This window comes from Panthera tigris, chromosome A1 (assembly GCF_018350195.1).
Source record: "Panthera tigris isolate Pti1 chromosome A1, P.tigris_Pti1_mat1.1, whole genome shotgun sequence".
NCBI classification, from domain to species: Eukaryota; Metazoa; Chordata; class Mammalia; order Carnivora; family Felidae; genus Panthera; species Panthera tigris.
In genome coordinates this window covers 21,989,687-22,014,461 of record NC_056660.1, presented here as the reverse complement: position 1 = coordinate 22,014,461, position 24,775 = coordinate 21,989,687, and the positions used below count along the sequence as shown (strand labels likewise).

The 24,775-nt window shown below is 35.3% G+C and overlaps 1 protein-coding gene across 6 annotated transcripts in view; it reads left to right on the top strand.

The window, feature by feature from the left end:
- The window catches only part of FNDC3A (fibronectin type III domain containing 3A), a 143,109-nt gene that overhangs the window by 104,360 nt on the left and 13,974 nt on the right, over nucleotides 1–24,775 (top strand). For all 6 annotated transcript variants that reach the window (XM_042967852.1, XM_042967922.1, XM_042967702.1 and 3 more), the window contains 16 exons: nucleotides 1,094–1,251; nucleotides 3,140–3,199; nucleotides 5,013–5,151; nucleotides 8,540–8,593; nucleotides 12,325–12,449; nucleotides 12,820–12,994; nucleotides 14,570–14,656; nucleotides 16,749–16,887; nucleotides 17,548–17,616; nucleotides 18,434–18,552; nucleotides 20,142–20,247; nucleotides 20,335–20,510; nucleotides 22,224–22,337; nucleotides 23,232–23,381; nucleotides 23,483–23,766; nucleotides 23,866–24,078. In XM_042967852.1, the coding sequence (XP_042823786.1) occupies nucleotides 1,094–1,251; nucleotides 3,140–3,199; nucleotides 5,013–5,151; nucleotides 8,540–8,593; nucleotides 12,325–12,449; nucleotides 12,820–12,994; nucleotides 14,570–14,656; nucleotides 16,749–16,887; nucleotides 17,548–17,616; nucleotides 18,434–18,552; nucleotides 20,142–20,247; nucleotides 20,335–20,510; nucleotides 22,224–22,337; nucleotides 23,232–23,381; nucleotides 23,483–23,766; nucleotides 23,866–24,078 (2,168 nt within the window). The remainder of the gene's footprint in view (nucleotides 1–1,093; nucleotides 1,252–3,139; nucleotides 3,200–5,012; nucleotides 5,152–8,539; nucleotides 8,594–12,324; nucleotides 12,450–12,819; nucleotides 12,995–14,569; nucleotides 14,657–16,748; nucleotides 16,888–17,547; nucleotides 17,617–18,433; nucleotides 18,553–20,141; nucleotides 20,248–20,334; nucleotides 20,511–22,223; nucleotides 22,338–23,231; nucleotides 23,382–23,482; nucleotides 23,767–23,865; nucleotides 24,079–24,775) is intronic.

Genomic DNA, 24,775 nt, shown 5'->3' with positions numbered 1-24,775 from the left:
AAAAAAAAGAAAAGTATACACTTACCATGGTGAGCACTAAGAAATGTATAGAATTGTTCAGTCTCACTGTATTATACACCTGAAACTAATACAACGTTGTATATATACTTCAACCCATTTCTATAAACCTTAACACAGTGGACACATTACTGACTTTTTAATCTTCCTAGTCTGTTGGATGAAAAGTGGTATCTTGTTTTAATTTACATTTATTTAATTGTGACTGCATTTACACATCATTTGTTAGATTATCAATTTATATTTCTTTAGTCAGTTTATATCCTTTGCTCATTTTTCTCGAGTTGTTTTCTTACTGTAAGACACTTTAGTTTTTTTGTTTTTTTTTTAAGTGTTTTATTTTTGAGACAGCGAGAGACAAAGCGTGAGCAGGGGAGGGGCAGAGAGAGAGAGCGAGACACAGAATCCGAAGCAGGCTCCAGGCTCTGAGCTGTCAGCACAGAGCCCGACGTGGGGCTCGAACTCACAAACCGTGAGATCATGACCTGAGCCAAAGTCAGAGGCTTAACCAACTGAGCCACCCAGGCGCCCCTAGTTTTATTTTTTTAATTAAAAGCAGGGAGCACAAGCAGAGGAGAGGGGCAGAAAGAGAGAGGGGGAGGCCAGGGGGGAGAGAGAGGGAAAGAGAGAGAGAAAGAGATCTCAAGTTCCATGCTCACACAGAGCCTGACACAAGACTAAGTCCCACTACCCTGGGATCATGATCTGAGCCACAATCAAGAGTTAGACACTAGACTGAAACAGGTACCCCATAAGATACTTTCTAAATTGAGGAAACGAACCTTTTCAAATACGTTATAAGTGGACTTTTTTCCCCCATTCTTTTTTGTGTATGGTGTTTACACTAATAGTTTTAAGTGGCCCATAATGGTCCTTGGATTTTTTTATTGAACCCATTTGCCCTTTCACAATAAATTATATCTCTTCTACAAATGGATAGGCTTCTGTTTGTGAGCCATTTTGTATAAGTAGATACAGATATATTTTGTTTAATCTTGAAACCTCATTAGATTTTCATTGTTCCTTGTGCTCATTACAGTTGTTTCAGACAGCTCTAAATATTATGTTTTTGCAGGCCTCAGACATCCAGTCAAGGACAGTAGTACTAACCTGGTCACCTCCTTCCAGCTTCATAAATGGTGAAACAGATGAGACTACCATGCCAGAGCTCTATAGTTACGATATTCTGGTCTCAAGTACTGGGAAAGATGGGAAATATAAAAGTGTATATGCGTAAGTATTTGTTATGTTTCACTCCCTCCCATTATATAAGCCAGGGGTTTATATAAAGAGCTTAATACTAATTTTGTTCTGTTTTTCCCTCTTGATGCTTTCTTTTTGAATCTATTAATTGATAATTGATACTGATTTCAGTGTATGTAATCCAAATGCCAGCTGGTACACATCTGTCTACACTCCCTTGGAATAATTGCTTTCATTGGCCACATTCAGCTTTAGTAGTTTTCAGTAGACTCCCTAATAAATGTTTCACTGTTCACATATTCCTGAGATATAAGTATAAATCGTAGCAGTAGAAGCCCAGATCAGAAATGGAGAACTCTTAGATTGTGAACTTGTGAAATCAGGTAATTCTCCTCCAAGGAGTTGGCTTTAATTCTTACATGTCAAGCTAATGCCCTATTGTAAAATGAAGTTAGTATCATTGTTCCTTATTTGTATGTTGGTATGTTAATAATCATATTTTGATTGGTTCAAAAGTTTTATTTCCTTGGGTCAAAAGTTTCATTACACACCAAGAAGCCTTAGAGTCATTGGCTAAAAATGTGACATTTATGACTGACAGTTGTAAAATAGTTTTTTTCGTTTGTCAAATAGAAATGGTTTATATTGCTTATTCTAATGGAAAAGTAAAGAGTGAAGTTGATTATTATAATTTAAACACTGGGAAGATTGCAAAAGGGTTAGTCATTTGAATGATGATAATTAGCATAGAACACTGGACACATAGCCTTCTTGGTATCTTTTCAAAAAATAGCTAATGTAAGGAAGAAAGGAAAGTGAAACTGCTCCAGTATCTATCATCTAGTAACGTACGGTTAGAAAAATGTCCTGTCTCCTTCTCTCTATTGAGACTTCCTTGTGTTTATTCTATTCATATGTCTTAAAGGAGACAGAGTTACCTATGGGGTAAATAAGAGATAAAAGACCATCAACATCAAGGTTTCTTTTTATGTTAATGGCTGTTTCTAGTTAGTTATAGCTGTCTGCTAAGATGAAGCATTTATTTCCATTTGCAGCCTGATCAGAGAGCAGAAGAGGGACATTAGTCACCTTCTTTACTCTGCACCAATTAAGGTCTCTCTCCGAAGATTCTACTGAAACTGCCCAATTCATTAAGTGTTCTTCCCTCAATGGGAAAGGTTTTCTTTCTCATATTTCCTGGTTTTGATTTGAGAAAAGATGGAGGAGGGTGTCATAAAATGAGAGGAGAGAAATTTGGCTGAAGGAAATGGAACAGAGAATAGTGATTTTTACAAAAAGATGGAAAATGGTCTGGGTTTTTGACCACATATACAAGTAATCGTATCAAATTATTATTTTAAAAAGATGTGTGCCATTATGTTTGAAAACCTGGAAGTGTAATAGTGGCCATGAGTAAAATGCTATACTTCAGATTATTCACTTTTTTTCTAATCTCATTAAACTATAAAATTTTAAATAAGGTTCCATGTTACATTCTAATAAAATGCAGTAGTGGCACACTCCTTGTAAAAATTTAGTGGTTTTACTTTCAGGAGCACACGTGGTATTTCACATTTTAATTGGGCAAAATGGATTTTTAAATAATTGAAACTGTACTGATCTTAATTTTTTAAATAAACTAAATATCTTTCCTGACTACACTTCAAAAAAAAAAGTTTGGCTTACACAATTGATTTGCCTAGGACACCTTTTTGTTTTAAAGTGATATGCAAATACATAAGTTTGGCACATATCCTTATTACACAAATTCTGTACTAGTGGAATCTGAACATGGTTATAGCTGGTAAAGTAAAAAGCTGTATAATCTCATAAACTACCACAAACGGTAGCACATAATGTAAATCTTCTGGAAATGCTTATTTATCAGACAGTGAAATGTTCCTTTTTTTCCCCCCAGAGGAGAAGAAACAAGTGTCACTTTAAATGATCTCAAGCCAGCTACAGATTACCATGCAAAGTAAGGAACTCCTGTGTATTGCTCTAATATGATATAGTGTAGGTAGTTTTTTAAAATGATTTCATTAAAAGCGTAGCATATAATTTAAGTACTAATTTTGGATTTAAAACATGGAATATGTTGGCTTTGGTTTTTCTTTTGGTATAATTATTAATACATTCCAAAAAAAAACCCAAAAACCAAAAACATTGCATTGAAATGTTATATTGAAGGGTTAATCATCCTGTTTGTAAGATTTTTGGATTGGAATGAATATATAGATAATAATATGTCTACATATCTAATTTATCACATGGAAAACTCCCAGCTTTTGAAATTTTTACTAAACAGAAACATAAATAATATTTGGCTTGTACTTAATGTATTTTTACTACATCCTGTTCCAGAAAGAGTTTGGGATATTAAAACTCTTAAAATTTCACAACATTTAGGGGCGCCTGACTGGCTCAGTCAGTGAGTGGAGTGTGTGACTCTTGATGGAGGGGTTGTTAAGTTCGAGCCTTGCGTTGGGTATAGAGATTACTTAAAATCTTAAAAAAAAAAAAAAAAAAAAAAAAAATCACAACATTTAACTAAGAAGTAACTTAGATACTGTTTTATTCTGCGTAGTTCTATTATAAATTACCAACATTTTCAGCCTTCCCAGCTGTGAGTCATTAATGTGTACTTGGTTAGTCACCTCTGTTTAAAAAAAAAAAAAGTATTTGTGGTTAGGATTATTCCTATTAAACTATAAAATTAAATCTTTAATTAGACTTTCTGTGGGTGAACCCTAAGTATTGTCCATCTGAGTACTTTTCAAACTGTAGATTGCAACCCATATTGAATCATGAAATTTTGTGGATTAGATTCAGCATTATTTAAAAGAAATAATCAAATAGAATGGAAAGTATCTGTATATTACCCTTAGGGATATTGTTTCAGGACTCTTTCCTTTCAAGTATGTGTATGAGAAAGTACATAAACACACATACAGTTTTGTCACAATTTAAAATGTGTTTCTTACTTTGGGTTGCATTAAAAAAAAGATGAAAGCCAAGGGTCTATCCTGTCTTTCTTTTTTTTAAGGGCCATCCTTCTAATGCATGTGTTTTCTTTTTTTTAAAGACTTTATTTAAGTAATCTCAGGGCGCGTGGGTGGCTGAGTTGGTTAAGCATCCAACTTCAGCTCAGGTTATGATCTCACCATTCATGGGTTTGAGCCCCACATCAGGCTCTGTGCTGACAACTCAGCCTGGAGCCTGCCTTGAATTCTGTGTCTCCCTCTCTCTCTGCCCCTTCCCTGCTCGCATTCTGTGTGTGTGTGTGTGTGTGTGTGTGTGTGTGTGTGTGTGTGTGTCTCAAAGATAAACAAACATTAAAAAAAAAATTAAAGGGGCTCCTGGGTGGCTCTGTCGGTTAAGCACTGACTTCAGCTCAGGTCATGATCTCACGGTTTGTGAGATCAAGCCCCGCATTGGGCTCTGTGCTGACAGCTTAGAGCCTCGAGCCTGTTTCAGATTCTGTGTCTCCCTCTCTCTGCCCCTCCCCTGCTCGTGCTCTGTGTCTGTCTCTCAAAAATAAATAAACATTAAAAAATAAAAAATAAAAAAATTAAGTAATCTCTATACCCAACATGGGCCCTCAACTCACAACCACCAAGATCAAGCTACCAACTGAGCCGGCCAGAAACTCCACCCGTGTTTTCTTAGATAGAATTAGATAGAATATTTAGAGGGCACCTTACTAATTTCCAAGTACTTAAAGGTTGATGGCTGTTGAAGGTAGGATACAGTGATTCTGCTGGTTAAAACTATATATTTTATCACCATAGAGTCCAGGCAGAATATAATTCTATAAAGGGAACTCCTTCAGAAGCTGAAAGCTTTACCACCTTAAGCTGTGAACCTGATGTACCTAATCCACCAAGGATAGCCAATCGGACCAAAAATTCACTCACTTTGCAATGGAAGGTAACAATATTCTTTAGAGTATTTCCAACTGGACGTTTACTCCTCCCACCCCCACTAATATTAAATTTCAGTTGTTGTTTGGGTTTGGTTTTTTTTTTTTTTTTTGGATACAAAAAGAACTCTAAGCTGACTTGCTCTTCTTCTTTACATATAGTATATGGGCATTTGTTATATCTTTAAGTAATACTCCTAATGGCTTTTCTTCACTATATGTAAATATAGCAGAAAAGATTCATATATAATTATCAGTCCTTATTCTACTGGACTTGGGATAACATTAAGAGTCTCAGCAGTGCTTCTCAAGCTCATCCCAATGTCTTTATCCTGAATTTTATCCTAAAATGGGGTTTATAATAACTAGACTCAGAGTTTTAAAAATATCAATATGATGGCTTAAAGGAATATTCCATTAAATACTCTGCATTTTAATAGAATAATATATATGTTAACATATAAATGTTTAGGTCCACCTGCACAAGGAGATATAATGAAGTAAACATATACCACAGATAGAACTGGTAACTCAAATACCACATATAGCATTGTCATTGGAGACATGATTTGCTGAAATGATACACGAGTGTTAGTAAATTTTTGAACAAAATTAAGTAGTCTTTCTCAAATTGCAGAGTAGTTATATTTTGGCAAAATCCAGTAACTTAAAACTATAGAAAAAAAATACCTTGTAAAATGAAATTAGGTTCTAGGCTCTGATAATTATAAACAGATATTTCACCTACGTGGATGTCCAGGAAGACATTCAGAGAAGTCCTAGAGAAAGAGAACAATTTTTCATTGTGTGTATTGCCCCATGCTGTGCAGAACCATTAGCATCCTTGATCCCCAGTCCTAAAAGTCAGCCTTTCCTCCCTCTGCCCTTATTGTGATAGTCAGAAACACCCCCAACAAAATGTATAAACATCCCCCAGAAGGGAATACCATAGCAACCATTGATTTGCAAAGAGAAAAATAACTGCTAGTCTTTATTTAATTATCTGCTTATACCCAAAGAGTAAAACTCAGGGATAGCTTTCTTTCTGAAAGATTTTGAAAATTTGGAGCTTACTACTTGTTTGGGGCTTGTTAGTCCTTAGTTCTTTTGAGGATATTAGATGCTTTATGTAGGAAGAAGTACTCAAGTGCTGTTAGCACACATAAATCAGACAAGTATGTTCTACATACATTTTCATGTGTGATTAAGTATGACTAATTTTATTTCATGTCAGAGTAGCATTTTGTTTGTCAGTATGCTAAGGTTCTTTCCTTTTGGTAGGACAGTTAGGGTAGCAGCCCAGTGACCTTCATGTAGGTTGGGATTTCTGTAGGGCACTGCTCTTTATTCTAAAGATAAAATTGAATTTTGAAATTTGTCTTTAACAGTATCCTAGCAGGTCTGTGTAGGATATAAACAGTGCTACCTCTTTGTGGCCCACACAGGTTACCCAGGCTTGTACTCTTCAGAAATGGCCCTATATATGCGTGGTAATCAGCATGGTTGGGGCTACTTATTTGGGTTGTTTAAAACCTCCATTTCCTCTTCTGTATAGTTTGGATAACAGTTGAAAAGAGCTGATATAAGGATTAAATGAGATAATGTAAAACACTTTACACTTAATAGTTTCCCCTCTATCTTGGAGAAATGGTCAGAGGTTATTCAAAGTGTTACTATAGGCATGCTTCTCCCGAGGACTCAAGGAGAATCCATTTCCTTGACTTGAAAAGCTTCACAAAATAAAGTAGAAGAAATTAAGGAAAATACGTGTGCAACCTTAGCAACTAGACTAGAATAATCTGGCGGCATTAACTCTGGGGAAGTATATTTTTATATCACACACTTGTTGCTGAGACTTGCAGTCTTTATCTTGGGATTCTCTTCCTCTGCCGTGTAAGAGTTGAATTTCCCAGGGTTTCAGTTCTGCCCCATCCCTGCTGTAGTCATTTATAAGTGCCATTGCTGTGCCAATCAGTGAGCTATTCCTGTAACTTACATAGCAAATTCTGGTCATGTTAACCAGTTAAAAATTATACAGTTTTTTAAAATTTTGAAACATAAGGCGCACCTGGGTGGCTCAGTCAGTTAAGCGTCCAACTTCAGCTCAGGTCATGATCTCACTGCTCGTGAGTTCAAGCCCCGCCTCAGGCTCTGTGCTGACAGCTCAGAGCCTGGAGTCTGCTTCAGATTCTGTGTCTCCCTCTCTTTCTGCCCCTTCCCTGCTTACATTCTCTCTCTCAAAAATAAATAAACATTAAAAAAATTGTTTAATTTTGAAACATAAGATCTGTATTGATGTTTCACAGATAATTGGGACCTCCATGTTAGAAAAGACTCTTCATTAAAAATTTGACCATCTTTGATTGCTATTAACATGGTTGCCAATATTATATGAAAACTAGATAGAGTCCAGAGAATTACAGTTCTCTGGAGAACTTTTTCAAAAGTCAAGCTTATTTGGGGTACGTGGGTGGTTCCATCACTTAGGCATCCAACTCTTGATACCAGCTCAGGTTATGGTCTCACAGGTTTGTGAGATCAACCCCCTGTGTTGGGCTCTGTGCCAACAATGAGGAGCCTGTATGGGATTTTCTCCCCCCCTCCCCCCCATCTGCCCCTTCTCTCTCTCAAAATAAATAAACATTTTTTTAAAACTAAGGTTTTTTAATTTTTATAACAGGAGTTTTAGAGTCACTTGTCTTCAAATGGATGAAGTTATAAGGAGAGTAGTGATCGGTTGTTCTGCATCTAAAGTGAGGACTAAAGAGAGGAAACAAGTTGAAATTGTAGAAAGAAAATTCAAGTAGAAACAAGGTTGAAACTCTTGAGTTCTAGAGTGATTAAATAGAATAAAATGCTAAGGGAGACTGAAATTTTCACCACTTAAGATTAGCAGATTGATGAATGAGCAGTCTTATCTTAGGTAACAGCACATTGTGTCTAGAAGCAAAGATCCAGACAGTGTGCCCCTTGGAGTTCTTCCCTGCCCTCTGGTTCTTTCACTCTGGTGTATTACATAGTATACTTTCAGATTGTAAAATGAGTTTTAATGAAAATGACAGGATCAATCCTAGGAACTTAAAGCTGATAAAAACCTTCTGATAAAAGGCAAAGTGATTTTTTTTTTTATAATGGATCATAAAAGTTAAGTTCGTTCTTGCTACGAGAGATTGCCGTTCAGAAAAACTTGAGTAGCCTCTTGCTTTGTTTTCTTTCCTTGTATTTAAAAGGATTGTGAGGTTATAAATACATATGTATCTATTCTCTGTGCAGTTTTTCTGGAGTTAAGTCACAGAGAACATCTGTAACACAATCAGTTCCTCAAATTAGATCATCACAGTATCTTTTACAAATGTACTAATTTGTACTCATTTTGTTTTTTGGTGTTTCTTTTAGGCACCTAGTGACAATGGTTCTAAAATCCAAAGCTTTATTTTAGAATGGGATGAGGTGAGTAAATTGAATCTTTTTAAATTAGGTGAAAATTATGTGTATATCCTCAAGCAGAAATAATTTGTTATAATAGTTTTTTCCTCTTTTAAAACATTATGAATGATTTGGGTAGTACATGACTGAATTAATGGTGTTCTTAGACAACATTACTGACTGGACCCCCCACCCCCATGTTTTATTTTGTTTTTTGTTTTTGACTCAAACCCCTCAAAGTTGTCAGTTGGGTAATTACCTTGACAAAGGAATTTTTTTTTTCACATCAGCCTTAAAGGCAAGTGTACTCATTTACTGTGACTAGTTTAACAAATTACCACAAACCCAAGGGTTTAAAACAAAATACATTTATTCTCTTATAATTCTGGAAGCCAGAAATCCAAAACGGCTCTCTCTGAGGTTAAAATCAAGGTGTCACTATAGCCATGCTTCTTCCAGGAATTCTAGAGAAGAATCCATTTTCTTGACTTTACCAGCTTCTGGAGACTCTCTTCATTACTGGGTCATTACCATGAATCCATGGCTACATCTGATAGATAGCCTTTTCTACCCCTGCTGCCATTATCACATGGCCTTTTCCCTCTAAAAAAGACACTTGTAATTCCATTTAGAGTCCACCTAGATGATCCAGGATGATCTTTCTATCTCAAGAGTTTTAACTAAGTAACATCTGTACAGTCCCTGAACATTCATAGGTTCCAGGGTTTAGGACCTGGATATTTTGGGAAGCCATTATTCAGCCTACCACAGCAAACATACTGAGCTTTATTATTTAGTATTTTGTTTTACTGTCATTTATCATGTTCTCTCTTGCTCTGCTGCTTTTCTGCAGCTGAGTGGCCAGAGGGAATGGAAGAAATTCCGTTGATGATTTGGTATTTTCAGCAGTATACAGGTATACCTTGGAGATATTGCAGTTTTGGTTCCAGCCAACCACAATAAAGCAAATATCTCAATAAAGCAAGTCACATGAATATTTTGGTTTTCTAGTGTATATAAAAGTTATATATACAAGGGGTGCCTGGGTGGCTTGCTCGGTTAAGCATCCGACTTCGGCTCAGGTCATGATCTCACGGTCCGTGAGTTCAAGCCCCGTGTCGGGCTCTGTGCTGACAGCTCAGAGCCTGGAGCCTGTTTCAGATTCTGTGTCTCCCTCTCTCTCTGCTCCTCCCCTGTTCATGCTCTGTCTCTCTCTGTCTCAAAAATAAATAAACGTTAAAAAAAAAAATTTTTTTTTTAAAGTTATATATACACTGTATTGTAGTCTATTAAATGTGCAGTGGCATTATGTCTTTCAAAAACAATATACATAATTTAAAGGGGCGCCTGGGTGGCTCATTTGGTTAAACTGACTCTTGGTTTAGGCTCAGGTCATATCTCACAGTTCATGGGATTGAGCCCCGCATCAGGTTCTCCACTGAGAGCACAGAGCCTGCTTGGGATTCTCTCTCTCCCCCCTCTCTCTCTCTGCCCCTCCCTTGCTCACACACGCTCTGTCTCTCACAATAAATAAACTAAAAAAGTAAAAATACTTTATTGCTGGGGCACCTGGATGGCTCAGTAGGTTAAGCGTCCGACTCTTGATTTCACCTCCCATCATGATCTTAGAGTCATGAGATAAAACCCTGGATTGGGCTCTGGCACTGGGCATTGAGCCTGCTTAAGATTCTCTCTCTCCCTCTACCACTCATGTGCTCACTCACTCTCAAATAAATAAATGAACTCTATTGCTGAAAATTGCTAACTGTCATCTGAGCTTTCAGTGAGTCAGTCTGTTTGCTGCTGGAGGGTCTTGCCCCCATGTCGATGGCTCCCGACTGATCAGAGTAGTGGTTGCTAAAGGTTAGGGTGGCCTTCACAATTTCTTTAAAAAAAAAAAAAAAAAAAAAAAAACGTGTTTTGCTGCAAAGATTGACTCTTCCTTTCATGAATGATTTCTCTGTAGCACGTGATGCCATTTGATAACATTTTACCAACACTAAAACTTTCACAACTGGAGTCAGTCCCTTCAAACCCTGTTGCTGCTCTATCAACTAAGTTTATGTAAGATTCTAAATCCTTTGTTGTCATTTCAACAATCTTCACAGCATCTTCACCAGGAGTACATTATATCTCAAGAAACTACTTACTTTGCTCATCCATACAAAGCAACACTTCATCTGCTCAAGTTTTATCATGAGATTGCAGCAATTGAGTCACATCTTCAGGCTCCATACTTCTAATTCTCGTTCTCTTGCTGCTTCCACCACACCTACTGTTACTTCCTCCACTGAAGTCTTAAAACCTCAAAGTCGTCCACAAGGGTTGGGATCAACTTCTGCCGAACTCCTGTCAATGTCTATAGTTGCACTTCTTCCTATAAATCACTATAACAAATAATAATGAGAAAATTTGAAATATTATAAGAATTACCAAAATGTGACACAGAGACACAAAGTGAGCAAGTGCTATTAGAAAAATGACACCAATAGACTTGTTGGATGCAGGGTTGCCACAAGCCAGATTTTGTAAAAACACAGTATCTGTGAAGCTCAATAAAGTGAGGTGCACTAAAATAATATGCCTGTATTATAAGAGTAATGAGGCACAAACAAGTTTTATTTTTACATTTTAAAAGGTTTTTTATTCCAGAAGTTTTAAAAGAATTTAGAATTAGGAAATCTATTACTGCATCATAGTAATTTAGAAGAAAATACATATGTGGATAAATTATGAAAAGGTATTTGATAAAATTTAGCACTTACCTCAGTTAAAACTCAAATTAGGAATAGAAAGATAATTCCTTAACTGACAATTATTTTTGTATCAAGTGAAATACCATCACTAAACAATAAAAGCATTTCAGGGGCACCTGTGTGGCTCAGTCAGTTGAACATCTGATTTTGGCTCAGGTCATGGACTCATGGTTCATGAGTTTGAGCCCCATGCCAGGCTCTGTGCTGACAGCTCAGATCCTGGAGCCTGCTTCTGATTCTGTGGTTCCCTCTCTCTCTGCCCCACCCCCACGCATGCTCGCACACACACTCTTTCTCTCTCTAAAATAGACATTTAAAAAAAAATTTTTTTAAAGCATTTCAGTCAAAGCAGAAACAAGTCAAAAGTTGCTGGTTCCCTCCTTTATTTAGTATTTAATGCAGTATGATTTAGAACTAAAACAAGAAGTACAGCCATATAGTGGCAGGACTGGGGGGGGGTGCAAAATTATCATTATTTACAGATGGTACAATTTTCTATTTAGACAGCTTAATAGAATCAACTGTACACCATTAAAACAGGAGAGTGTAGTAAAGCAGCCAAATACAGACTGAAGGCTTTCTTTGAAGCAGAAGTCACCCTAAAACCACCCTTTAAATCTACCAACACAATGAAGAAAAATGGGTAGAGAATAAGAAATTTGTCCATTTTATGTAGCATCCTAAATTTCTGAAACTCTATAGTTGTCCTGAGCTGCATACTTTCCTCTCTCCCATTCATGCTTTCGCTCTCTCTAAAATTTAAAAAAAAAAAAAAAAAAAAAAAAAGACTTATTAAAAAAAGATGTGTGTTATCTCAACTTTCTCTTGAGATCCATGATGGTCATGTAACAAAGATGATTTATCATGTACACTAGCTGATGTTACTGTCCATCAAGGACAAATTGATGTGGATTTGTCTTTTTACAATAATATACATGATATACAATAATCAGCCATTTTTTAAATATATAATAATCAGCCTTTTTTTTTTTTTTTTAGGGAAAAGGAAATGGAGAATTTTGTCAATGTTACATGGGCTTACAGAAGCAATTTAAAATTACTAAACTGTCACCAGCAATGGGTTGTAAATTTAGACTGTCAGCCAAAAATGAATATGGCACAAGGTAAGATACATATTAATGTAAATATATTATTTAGTCAACTTACATAAATTATTCGGAGTCCAAATTATCCACTAAAAATTATGCTTTAGTTTATCACTCTGTTGGTAAAGATCTGTTACTAGCTTAGCAAAAGCGGTAAGAGAATATGTTAGTTACATAAATTGCAGTTTTAAAAGAATGTTAACTCACCTTTTAGGTATCTGATCTGGTTACCATAAAAATATTATCAGATCCAAGATATATTACTTGTATTATAATTAGTTATCAAAAACTGTCACTTTCAAAAAAAAAAATTCCATTTATCAGAAATGAGTTCTTTAGCTATAAAAACTTTTATTCATTCATTTTTAAAAACCATTTGTTTCAACAGTGGTTTTAGTGAAGAAGTCTTCTATTACACTTCAGGCTGTGCCCCTTCTATGCCAGCAAGTCCTGTATTAACTAAGGCTGGTGTTACTTGGTTATCCTTACAATGGAGTAAGCCCTCAGGAACACCATCAGATGAAGGAATTTCTTACATTTTAGAGATGGAAGAAGAAACTTCAGTAAGTACGAATACGTATTTTAAGTAAGAGTGTTTAAAACATATTTCAGTGTGGCATTAATACTTGTAAGTAAATAGTGCCACAATAGTTCGATCTTTCTCTAAATCCTTTGAATCCTTGGTTGGTTATTGTTGAGGAGGAATATTGAGGAGTGAGGAAGAATTCAGTCTTTTGTTTTCTTGATGTATAGGAGCGGATTTTGTTTTTTATGTATGTTTGTATGTACGTTTGTGCCTAGGAACAGCATAGACTACATTTTAAATATATATGTTTAGGGAAAATAGAGGAAAAGATCACCACAGCCTTTTAGCCTAAGCAGCTCTAAAAAATAAGGAAATAACGTGTCCATCTTTTCCAGCTGTTTTCATACATTGCTTTCCCAAATGCCAGAGAAGATTTGAAGAGAGATTATAAGATTATATAGTGCAGCCAGAATGTAATTTCCGGTGATTTGTCTCTTATGAGCTAGAACAAAGCTGAACATGAGTTAGGATGTCTTCTATTAGTTCTACATAGTTTCGTAGCTTCTCAGAGCTACTTTAAAGCAGTATGAGTCAAAAATAACATTGATCCACTCCCAGCTATATACCCAAGAGAATTGGAAACAAGTGTTTATACAGAAATTTGTACATGAATGTTCACAGCAGCATTATTCATAATAGCCAAAAAGTGGAAACAACCCAAATGTCTATCAACTGATGAATGGATAAGCAGAAATGTGATATATCCATACAATGGAATATCAATTAGCCATATAAAGGAATGGAGTACTGACACATGCCACAACATGAATGAACCTTGAAAACATTATGTTAAGTAAAAGAACCTAGTCACATAGACCATATATTGTGTGATTCCATTTATTATGGATATAGGCAAATCCATAGAGACAGAAAGTATACTAATGGATGAGAAAAGAAGGGAAGTGACTGCTAACCAATAAATAAAGTGCAGGCTTTATTGTGGGATTAAGAATTTAATGATGGTTGCACAACCTTGTGAATATACTATAAATGATTGAATTTCATACTTCAAAATGGGAATTTTGTAGCATGTGAACTATATATTAACTTAAAAATTTTTAAATAACATTGGAAAAGTAGTAAGGGATTGTTACTGAAGCTATAAATAGCATTCCAAAACCTAAGTGACATCCCTACCTGCCAGCACAACCAACCATTCATTTATTTACTTAAACACACCTATGTGTTTAGGTCAAGTTTAAATACAGTTCTTTTTAGCTCTTGCAACATCTGTCTAGGAAATTCTGTTAGTTCTAGGCATATGCTTACTTATGGTGAAGTCACCATTGGCTCTGACTTTACCCTCAGCATGAAGATTGTCTCTTGGTTACTGTATTTACTCGAAATGAGGTCTCCTTCATGCTACAAACATTCACTAGCATTTCTGGATTTGTCCATTGAAGATAAAAGTACCAAAGTGAGGAATACACTTAACAGAGTGTTAATCACATTGTACACAGAAGATGAAGAAGATCTAGATCTTTTTACATGTTTGTTATTCCCCATATTTCTGCTGTTAGATATCTAAGGGAGGCTTATTTTCCCTTTCCAGGGATATGGTTTTAAGCCTAAATATGATGGAGAAGATCTTGCTTACACAGTGAAGAATCTCAGACGTAGTACAAAGTATAAATTTAAGGTAAGCTTTGAAAGCCTTTAAAATATTTGTTTGTTCTTATTGTTCCTATTGTTCTAAAGCCAAGTACATACCTCACTCCTTTGGTTTTAATCTAAAATAATGAGCATTACTGCTTTACTTTCTTACTATGTAACATTGGCTATCAAACTGTATATATATTTAAATTCAAAACAATTTTAATGTTTTATGGGACTTTTATTTGTATAATGGGAACAAACATCTAAATGTGGATGTTGGGCACCTGCTTGGCTCAGTTGGTTAAGCATCTGACTGGTTCAGGTCATGATCTTACAGCTCGTGAGTTCGAACCTTACATCGGACTCTGTGCTGACATCTCAGAGCCTGGAGCCTGCTTCAGATTCTGTGTCTCCGTCTCTGCCCCTGTGTCTCCATCTCTCTCTGCTCCTCCCCTTTCTCTCTCCTCTCTCTTTTTCTCTCTCCCTCTCTCTCTCTCAAAAATAAACATTAAAAAAAAAATTTTTAATGTGGATGTTGTTAAACATTCAAAATATGCTTTTTTGTCAGGGGATATCAGAAAAAGTAATGCTGTTATTTTCTTGGTACATTATATCAAGCGGTGCACAGTTTCCATTTGTCCTGTTACTGGTAGTCAAAGATTACATCTACTATGTTTCTTCACTGTAAAGCTGTTCTTTTTCCCTTTGTAAGTAAAACAAGTATTTTGTAAATACTGTGTGAACACTTTGTTTTTCATCACTTTCATCTACTAGTTTTAACACCCATTGATAATTTTTGCCTGAATCAGTTATTACTATGATTAATGGTTGCCAAGTGTGATTTTAATTTTATCATTCCTTCTACATCTATCAGTTGGCATCATACTATAAAGAAAAGCTTTCTCTTATCATATATGTCAGTATGAACTCATGAATTCCTGTTAATTGAGTGAGTTATATTTTGTTACTATGATTATCATTTATGAGGCTCACATTGTTTGAGATTTGGGAGCTCCTTTGAGCTGCCTTTCAGATTCTTTTGAAATGTGCCCCCCCCCCCCAATCATTCTTTTGAGCCTTTCCTTTCTGGCACATGATATTCCAGTCTCCAATCCTTCAATGTCAGAATTGGTCATTTCTCAAAGCACCTGGGTCCCTTTAGTGGACCGTGGTATTTAGAAGCCAATATCTGAGTACTAAGTATACTTAATGCTGTACGGTTTTGCTACTCCTGGGCATCCTCTCAATGGACAGAGCTAGGAACTATATGTATGTATAAATGTAATTTGGTTTTGTGTGTGTGTTACATGATAGTAGAATTCTAAGAATTTTAATAATTTACCAATTATAAAGACCTTAACAGTTCTAAAGTCAAATATAAAAATACTTATGAATTATATTGCTGTACAATTTAGTAACTTGAAAAAACAGGCATTTATTTTCTCACAGTTCCTGGGGGTCAGGAATTCAAGACCAGCTTAGCTGGGTGGTTCTGATAGAGGGTTTATGTGAGGTTGCAGTCAAGATGCCAGCTAGGGCTGCAGTCACTTGAAGGTTTGTCTGGGGTTGAAGGATTTGCTCCCAAGTTCACTCAAGTGTTGGTAGCCTTCATTTCCTCTCTGACTGTTGGTCAGAGGCTTCAGTTCCTCACCAGATGGGCTTCTCTGTAGCGAAGCTACACACTGTGATTTCTGCTACATTGTATTAGAGGCAAGTCATTAAGTGCAATTCAAAGGGAAGAGGAATTAGCCTTTATCTTTTGAATAAAGGAAATTCGAAGAATTTGTGGACATCTTTTTAAAACCCAAAGAATAGTAAAAGAATACGTAAATCAAGCTCATCAAGTATCATCAGATTATAGCTTGTTCCTGTAATGACTCTAGTTTAATATCAAACTGTTACAGACTTACACCTGTATCCCCAGAACTGGCTCTCAAAGGGGATTGATTATACCTGAATATTCTTCATATATGCTGAATCCCTGTTGTAGACATTCTCATATAAACAAGCCATCACAGTCTGAAAACTTTTACTTTATCATTTGATTGAGCTTATCTCTCATCACTTTGTTCATTAAGCCAATATCATTAGGTATGAAGTATCAATTATTTTATGTCTTTGTGTTTTCATCACAGGTTATTGCTTACAACTCAGAAGGTAAAAGTAACCCAAGTGAAGTAGTAGAATTTACTACATGCCCTGATAAACCAGGTGTACCTGTGAAGCCATCAGTTAAAGGAAAGATACATTCACACAGTTTTAAAATAACTTGGGGTAAGATATGTGTATTTGTACATCATTACTTTTATATTTGATTGTAATGATTTGAATATTAGGATAATTTTTAAGATAGTTGAGTACAGTTGTTAGCTGAAGCAAGTTTAATTGGAAATGTGAGAATCATTCATTGTTTGAGGATCTCTTTTGTAGAAAACTTTACACTCACACAAATACAAAGTTCATATTTGATACAGAAGAACTTGGAATCTGTGGTAGGACTGTGAGCAGAGACAGCACTGTGTGAAGTGAATGATTACTGAAATTGTAGCTAAAGTCTCCTGGGTCATCCTGGCTCTCCTGAGAAATGAAAATCACTTTTACTCATTTAAAACAAACATTTGTTAGGGTGCCTGGCGGGCAGAAGAGCGTGTGACTTTTCATCTTGGGGTCATCAATTCAAGCCCCATGTTAGGTATGGAGAAAACCTAACCTTAAATAAGTAAAACTTGAAAAAATAATTATTATTGAACACCTTATATACTATTTGTTGCAAAATCGATAGATTAATGAGATCCTGGTATTAATAAAAAAAGCACTGCGGGTGATTCTTTTTATTTTTTAAGCAATCTTAGGTTTGGTATTCCACTTACTAGGATTTTCTGTCATTTTTAACCTATGTATTTTGCCTAATACCACTTTTACTTCTTTGGATAGACCCACCAAAAGACAATGGAGGTGCAGCCATTAATAAGTATGTAGTGGAGATGGCAGAAGGTTCTAATGGTAAGAATAACTATTAAAAATTAATAGATTTATACCAGTATGCCCCTACTCTTCATGACTGTACATTTTATATGATCTGTTTTCTTTCACTCTTAATGTTTTCCCTTTGTTTATAGCAGTTAGAATTTTGCCTGTTATGATCCACTTTAAGTTCTAATCTCTAGAAATAGAGTGAATCAAATGTAAGAATGCTGTATACCTATATTATTACTTTTATTTTTTTAGTTTATTTCTTTCTCATGAGTTTGCCTTGCTCAGTTCCAGTATATCTAGTTTTCTAAACTTTCAGTTAGATATATAACCAGACATGTCAGAGAAAAATTAACTTCTAAAATTTAACTTACATTATACTAGTTTTAGTAATATTTTCTGTGCCTCATGAACTTAATTTTTGAATAACACATGTAACAATCCATATTTCTGTGAATTGAACTGCTTCCTGCAAAATAATGTCTTTTAATTAAGACTAAACTTCCTGTGGTATTGGTTCTTTCTACTCTTTGTGTGTTATAATGTTATTACTGGACCAGTAAACACATTTAAAATGCTTAATTAAGAGCAAATTATCAATGTAAGCCAAAGTCTGTAACAGATTTACAGAGATATTTCATTTCAATAAAGCCATGCAGATTCGTCTAGGAAGCTGCACACATAAAGAAAATTAGGTCATTTCCAGGAAACTCAAAACAAGCTTAAATTGTTTCTGACAAATTACATAAACACTTACTTAGTGAAGCTAGGATACCTGCCGTGTCCATGATACCCAAATGTTAAACATTACCTCGTAGCTGATTGAACATAATTCTTCACCTTCCAGGAAACAAATGGGATATGATATACAGTGGAGCTACTAGGGAACATCTTTGTGATCGACTAAATCCAGGCTGTTTCTATCGTTTACGAGTTTACTGCATCAGTGATGGAGGACAGAGTGCGGTAATACTTACATCTAGATTTTTTTTTCAAGTTTGGGTCAAATAAGATGGAATCACCAGATGCCACCTCAAATATTGAAATGTATCCAAAGTAATTTCTGTAATTTAGGTGATCAATTTATAGTGATCAGAATATTCTGTAATTTATAGTGATCAAAATATTCTAAAATAGTACATGGCTTATAATCAGTATTCAGTGAATATCTATTGTCTGGTTGTTGTTTAGCTTTGCAACAACAAATATACAAAAATACTGCAGAAAAATTTATAAAGGTAAATTTTAGGATGATGTTCAATAGCCATACCTAACAGAAATAAAAATAAAATAATTGTAGACTGATTGCTCTATAAATTATGTGTATCAGGACAAACCATAATCATTTACTGTTTAAACACAGATTCTAGTAATTACTTATTTCAGGAAAGTTGGCAATTATTTTTATTACTAGAGAATTTATCACTAACCTAAATGGACTTAAAGTGTGCCATTGATTATATATGAGATATTTGTAATGTTCTAGAGAGGTAATTTTTTTAATAGGAGTGGTATTTTTTTAATGAGTTTAAGAATGGTTTCGTGGAGCATTAATAACTGTCATTATTTTTCAAATGGAATTTAATGCAATGAAGTTACCTTTTTTAAAAATGAATTTATAAGCATTTTGTTGAAAATGGAAGTATTAGGAAACTGCATGCAAGTCCTACCCAACAGGCTTGGGATCCAATTGCTTCACTGTATCTAATAAGAACATCTTCCAGGATTAGAAAGAACAGATCCCACCCCAAAAACAACCCTAATTTTCTAATACAGTGATATAGCATTCTCATATAGGATACCTTTCTAAATAAGGTGATGACCAAATATTTATGTTTGTAAAGAATATTAAGTGTAAACCTTAATACAGTGCAGTTAAGGATATGGTACTGAGTGCATGTCAGTGTTTGTAAAAGAAGTCTTTTAAAATAAAACTAAACGATACACATTTTTTAAATAACATCGAAACCAAGATAATACCAAATACCTGGAAAGATACCAAGCACTTGAAAAAGTTAACCTGATTTTTGAATTATTTTTAGGTGGAAAAGAAAAAGGAAAGATTTTATATGCATATATGTATATTAATATTTAGGTTAAAAATACAATATACAGTTAAAGTAACGAAAATAGTCTAAACCTTCTGAAAACATGGCAAACAGTATTTACAGAATATGAAAACATCCTTAGAAGAGATTTGTGGATCCATTTGGATGAGATCAAAAATAATCTTTATTAGTCCAGTAGGTTTTGTTGAAGGTTATTTTTTTGTTGTTTTTCAATTATGGAAAGATGATGAGTTTTTTGTTCTTTTTTTCTGGTAACTTTCTTTGTATATAGTAGTCACATAATATGTGTCTTTATTTGTTAATATAAAATCAGAGTTTTAATGATTTAATTGGGTTCTTATTTTATTTAGAACTTTATTCCTTTTCAATTGATAGTCAAGTAGAATTTCAAATTATTGATGCAGTCTTTGTGTTCGTGTTATTTTTCTTTAACAAAAGCATTCCGGTTGGGGCATTTTTGTTTTGTTATTGCTTCTGTTTTGGCAGGTATCTGAATCTTTACTTGTGCAGACTCCAGCTGTGCCTCCTGGCCCATGCCTCCCTCCCAGATTACAGGGTAGACCCAAAGCAAAAGAAATACAGTTACGATGGGGTAATTTTCATTTTGGTAATAAATTATAATTGAGTTAGTACTAAATATATTCCTTTTGTTAAATTGAATAAATCTTTCCACCTTTAGGACCCCCTCTGGTCGATGGTGGATCACCCATTTTCTGCTATGGTGTGGAGATGTCTCCTGTAGAAAAAGATGAACCCAGAGAAGTTTACCAAGGTTCTGAAGTAGAATGTACAGTGAGCAACCTTCTTCCTGGAAAGACTTACAGCTTCAGACTGCATGCAGCTAACAAAATGGGGGTAGGAAGACTCTGCTGATTGAATTATAATCACAGTGGTAGTTCACAGAACATACATAATTGCACCCATTAGTTAGCCATTTTGCTTTCAACATGTGACTCCAAATTTTACAGTTTTTATTTAAAAAAAAATTTTTTTTTTAACGTTTATTTATTTTTGAGACAGAGAGAGACAGAGCATGAACAGGGGAGGGGCAGAGAGAGAGGGAGACACAGAATCGGAAGCAGGCTCCAGGCTCTGAGCCATCAGCCCAGAGCCCGACGCGGGGCTCGAACTCACGGACCGCGAGATCGTGACCTGAGCTGAAGTCGGACGCCCAACCGACTGCGCCACCCAGGCGCCCCTTCAAATTTTACAGTTTTTAATAAGCCTATATTGATAAATAAGAGAGAGGTCTGTATATATGATAGTTATTATAGAATCTCAGTATTTTCAAACCCCATTTATAATTTGTGACACTCGGAACTTTAGCTGGGTTGACGTTTGCCTTTCAGGTGATGCTAATAGGGTTTACTTAATAAGTTAAAGAGTAAGAACAAAACTATTAGATGAAATACTTTGGATAATTAAGTTTTTTGAGGCTGGTTATATACAGCATTTATTTCATTTGGCTACTATTGTGATTCATTTTTTGCCTAAGGAAAAGATAACTTGTATTTTAAGCATTTCTGGCTTTATGTGACTTTTTAAAAAGTATTCTCTGTGTATCTGTACAGTTCCATAAAATGGACAAAACAGGTGATATCTCCATTGTACAGCTGAGGAGGCTGGGGCTCAGAAAAACTAAACATCTTGTCCACAGTCACCCAAATAAGAAGTGACAGAGATAAGCCACAGATTCAGGGCTGTCAGACTCCAGAGCCAAAGCCCTTTCCACTCAACCAGGACATTTCTCATCTCTGCATTAAAACAGATTCTCTCAGGACAAAGCAGTAATTTCTTGTCTTAGTTGAATAACATTATGTTTCCTTACTCTATAATTTCACAAAATTAAACTGCCAAGTCTCTCCCCTGCCATTACTTCATATGTTAGTGAACTTTACTATTTTATGTCCCATTCTCCAACTAAGTTCAGTATCTGTGTCTCTAAACTTATCTTAAAATTTCTTATGTCAGTCCTTTTTGGCAGTTCTTACATAAGTCATAGTGTTCTGTCTGAAGTTATCATCTTGTCAGCCCCACAAGGCTTCAGTACACTGGGATAGCATCTTTAATACTTAATTAATCTGTATTTTCAGGATTCTGATAATTTGTGACAATCATTGTAAATAATTTGCTTTCTGCACTTCCAGAGAGTATACATTTTATACCCTTTTTAAAGCTATTCTAAGTTTTAAGATATAATTTATGCCTACCATTTTTCATGCCTTTAATTGGTATCCTTTCCTTCACTCCTCATATAATTTCTCCTGACTTGTTCCATGTACCTAATTCCCTAATGCCCTGCCCTTCTTACAAAATCAGTCATGAAGGAAAAAGGAAAAGGAACAAGAGAAAAAAAGTACAGTAAATGAAACTTAAAAATACCTGACATAGTAACTTCCATAATCATTAAATCTTTTTCCTTTCTACGAATGCTTTTAGAGTTCTATTATGACCAGTCAGTCTTGAAGGAGGATTATGTATGCACTTATTTATGTATGTGAATATTTATGGAGAGCTGTGCAATCTGTGGGTGAAAAATGAAAATCCTGGTTATGTTTGTTTTTCTAGTTTGGACCATTTTCAGAAAAATGTGATATTACTACAGCCCCTGGACCACCAGATCAGTGCAAGCCCCCTCAAGTTACATGCAGATCTGCAACTTGTGCACAAGTGAATTGGGAGGTACTGTAATTCCCATTGACTTACTCTCTTAAATAATTAGAATAGTTCATATAAAAGAATAGAGATACTATTCATTTTTTTTAAGTTTATTCATTTATTTTGAGAGGGAGAGAGAGAGAGGCAGGGAGAGAGAATCCCAAGCAGGCTCCTCATTGTCAGTGCAGAGCCCAATGTGGGGCTAGAACCCACAAACCATGAGATCATGATCTGAGCTGGCTGAGCCACCCAGGGGCCCCGAGATACTATTCATTTAACCTCCTAAATCATGCAAACACTAAGGCCTACTTAAGTTCATGTGTTATAAAGTGAAATTTTTGCTTTGAAGCATTTAAGTAAGGTATATTTGCATTACAAGTATATGGTTTCTTGTTCATGATGTGCTTTGTATTTTTTCAAAGGCTTTGTCTCATTACCAAGATACTTAGCCAGTGGTGAGCTTAATGTTCAGAACAAACATTCATAGGGATTAGTATAATACTATTTCTCTTGTATTTATTATTTCCACTGTGTTTTATTATGTACAGTAATAATCAGTAATGATAATTAAATTTTCAGTTTCCTTTGAAATTTAACAAAGAAAATGTCCTTACATGATTTAACATTTATATTACTTAAGAGAATTATATTGAAGTATATTTACCTTAAAATTCTCTTTCTAAAGGGATTTAGTCATATTTCTACTTATAATTGAAAACAAAGTTATATTTTTTGATCAGTCTTAAATTCAGGTGACCTTAATGAATAAAAATGTAATATTAAACAGTTTTAATCCCACTTGAACATTTCAAAGAAATTCAAAAGCAATTCAGTTTGATATGTGCAGGTAAAGAACATTTGTGCCTAAAAACTAATCAGTGTCAAGACTTAAGACCTTTTCCTGTTTTTAATTTAAAGATCCCTTTGAGTAATGGAACAGATGTCACTGAATATCGATTGGAGTGGGGAGGCGTTGAAGGAAGTATGCAGATGTGTTACTGTGGGCCTGGTCTCAGTTATGAATTAAAAGGACTTTCACCAGCAACCACCTATTATTGCAGAGTCCAGGTAAAGGTGGTCCGGGCTTTGTTACTCTAGCCAGATTTTTGTGTTCTGTGAGCATTTTGATGGTCATGTGTTTTTAACTTACGGGCTCTGTTAATTTGTAGGCTCTGAGTGTTGTGGGTGCAGGCCCTTTCAGTGAAGTAGTAGCCTGTGTGACTCCACCATCAGTTCCTGCTGTTGTGACTTGTCTTCAAGAAATAAGTGATGATGATATAGAAAATCCTCATTATTCACCTTCTACATGCCTTGCAATAAGCTGGGAAAAGCCTTGTGACCATGGTTCAGAAATCCTTGCCTACAGCATTGACTTTGGAGATAAACAGCCCTTGGCAGTGGGAAAGGTTACAAGCTATATTATAGACAATTTGCAACCAGATACAACATACAGGTACACTCTAAAAACTATGTTAATTTTTGCCTAGACCAGAGAGAAACTCTAAATAGAATAATCATAACCGAATTTTTTTTTCCTTAATGTGGCACTTAGAATACGGATTCAAGCCTTGAATAGCCTTGGAGCTGGTCCTTTCAGCCACATGATAAAATTAAAAACAAAGCCCCTCCCTCCTGACCCACCTCGTCTGGAATGTGTTGCCTTCAGCCACCAGAACCTTAAGCTGAAGTGGGGAGAAGGAACCCCAAAATCACTGTCAACAGATTCTATTCAGTACCACCTTCAGATGGAGGACAAGAATGGAAGGTAGGTGTTTGTAATTGGTTCTTCATATAGTTTCTTACGTCTTAAGTGTATAAACTTCAATAAAAAGTAGAGGTAAACAAAATAAATTTTCAAAAGCAAGGTTAGAATTTTCATAAGAAATAATTTTAAGTGTGCTATTTTCAAAACACCAGAAGATATAATGAAGATTTCCCGTTTGTAGCTTGTGAGCGGGATGCTGAGAGAAAAATTAAATTGGCTATTCTTTGGCTCTCTAACCCATTTACTCTTTCATGTAAAAGAAACATAATCTTTGCTACAAAACCAGCTCTTCAACACTTATTTCCAGCAGAGGCAGTTTTAACAGTACATGATTAATTGGTGTAAGGCCTCTGAGATCTTTGCGGGCACAGGTTATGTCTCACTTTCTTCCGCACCCGTCACAGGACCTTCACACTGAGTCAGTATAGTTCATTTCCTCAGTGTCAGATCTTGGTTAGACTCAGATTATTAGCCTGTCCCCTCGCTACTCAGGTTCTTGTCTATGCTGCCATCCTTTATATTTTCATTATATCCATGCCATATACTGTCCTACTAAATCATGCATTTGAATTATAATGTTACTCAAAATATTTGTAGTATAAATTATTCAAATGCAAATCTGAGGCTGTTTACTGACATTATATCCCATGTAAATAATGCCATATATCCTCCAAAGGTGTTACTGTAATATTTTAAG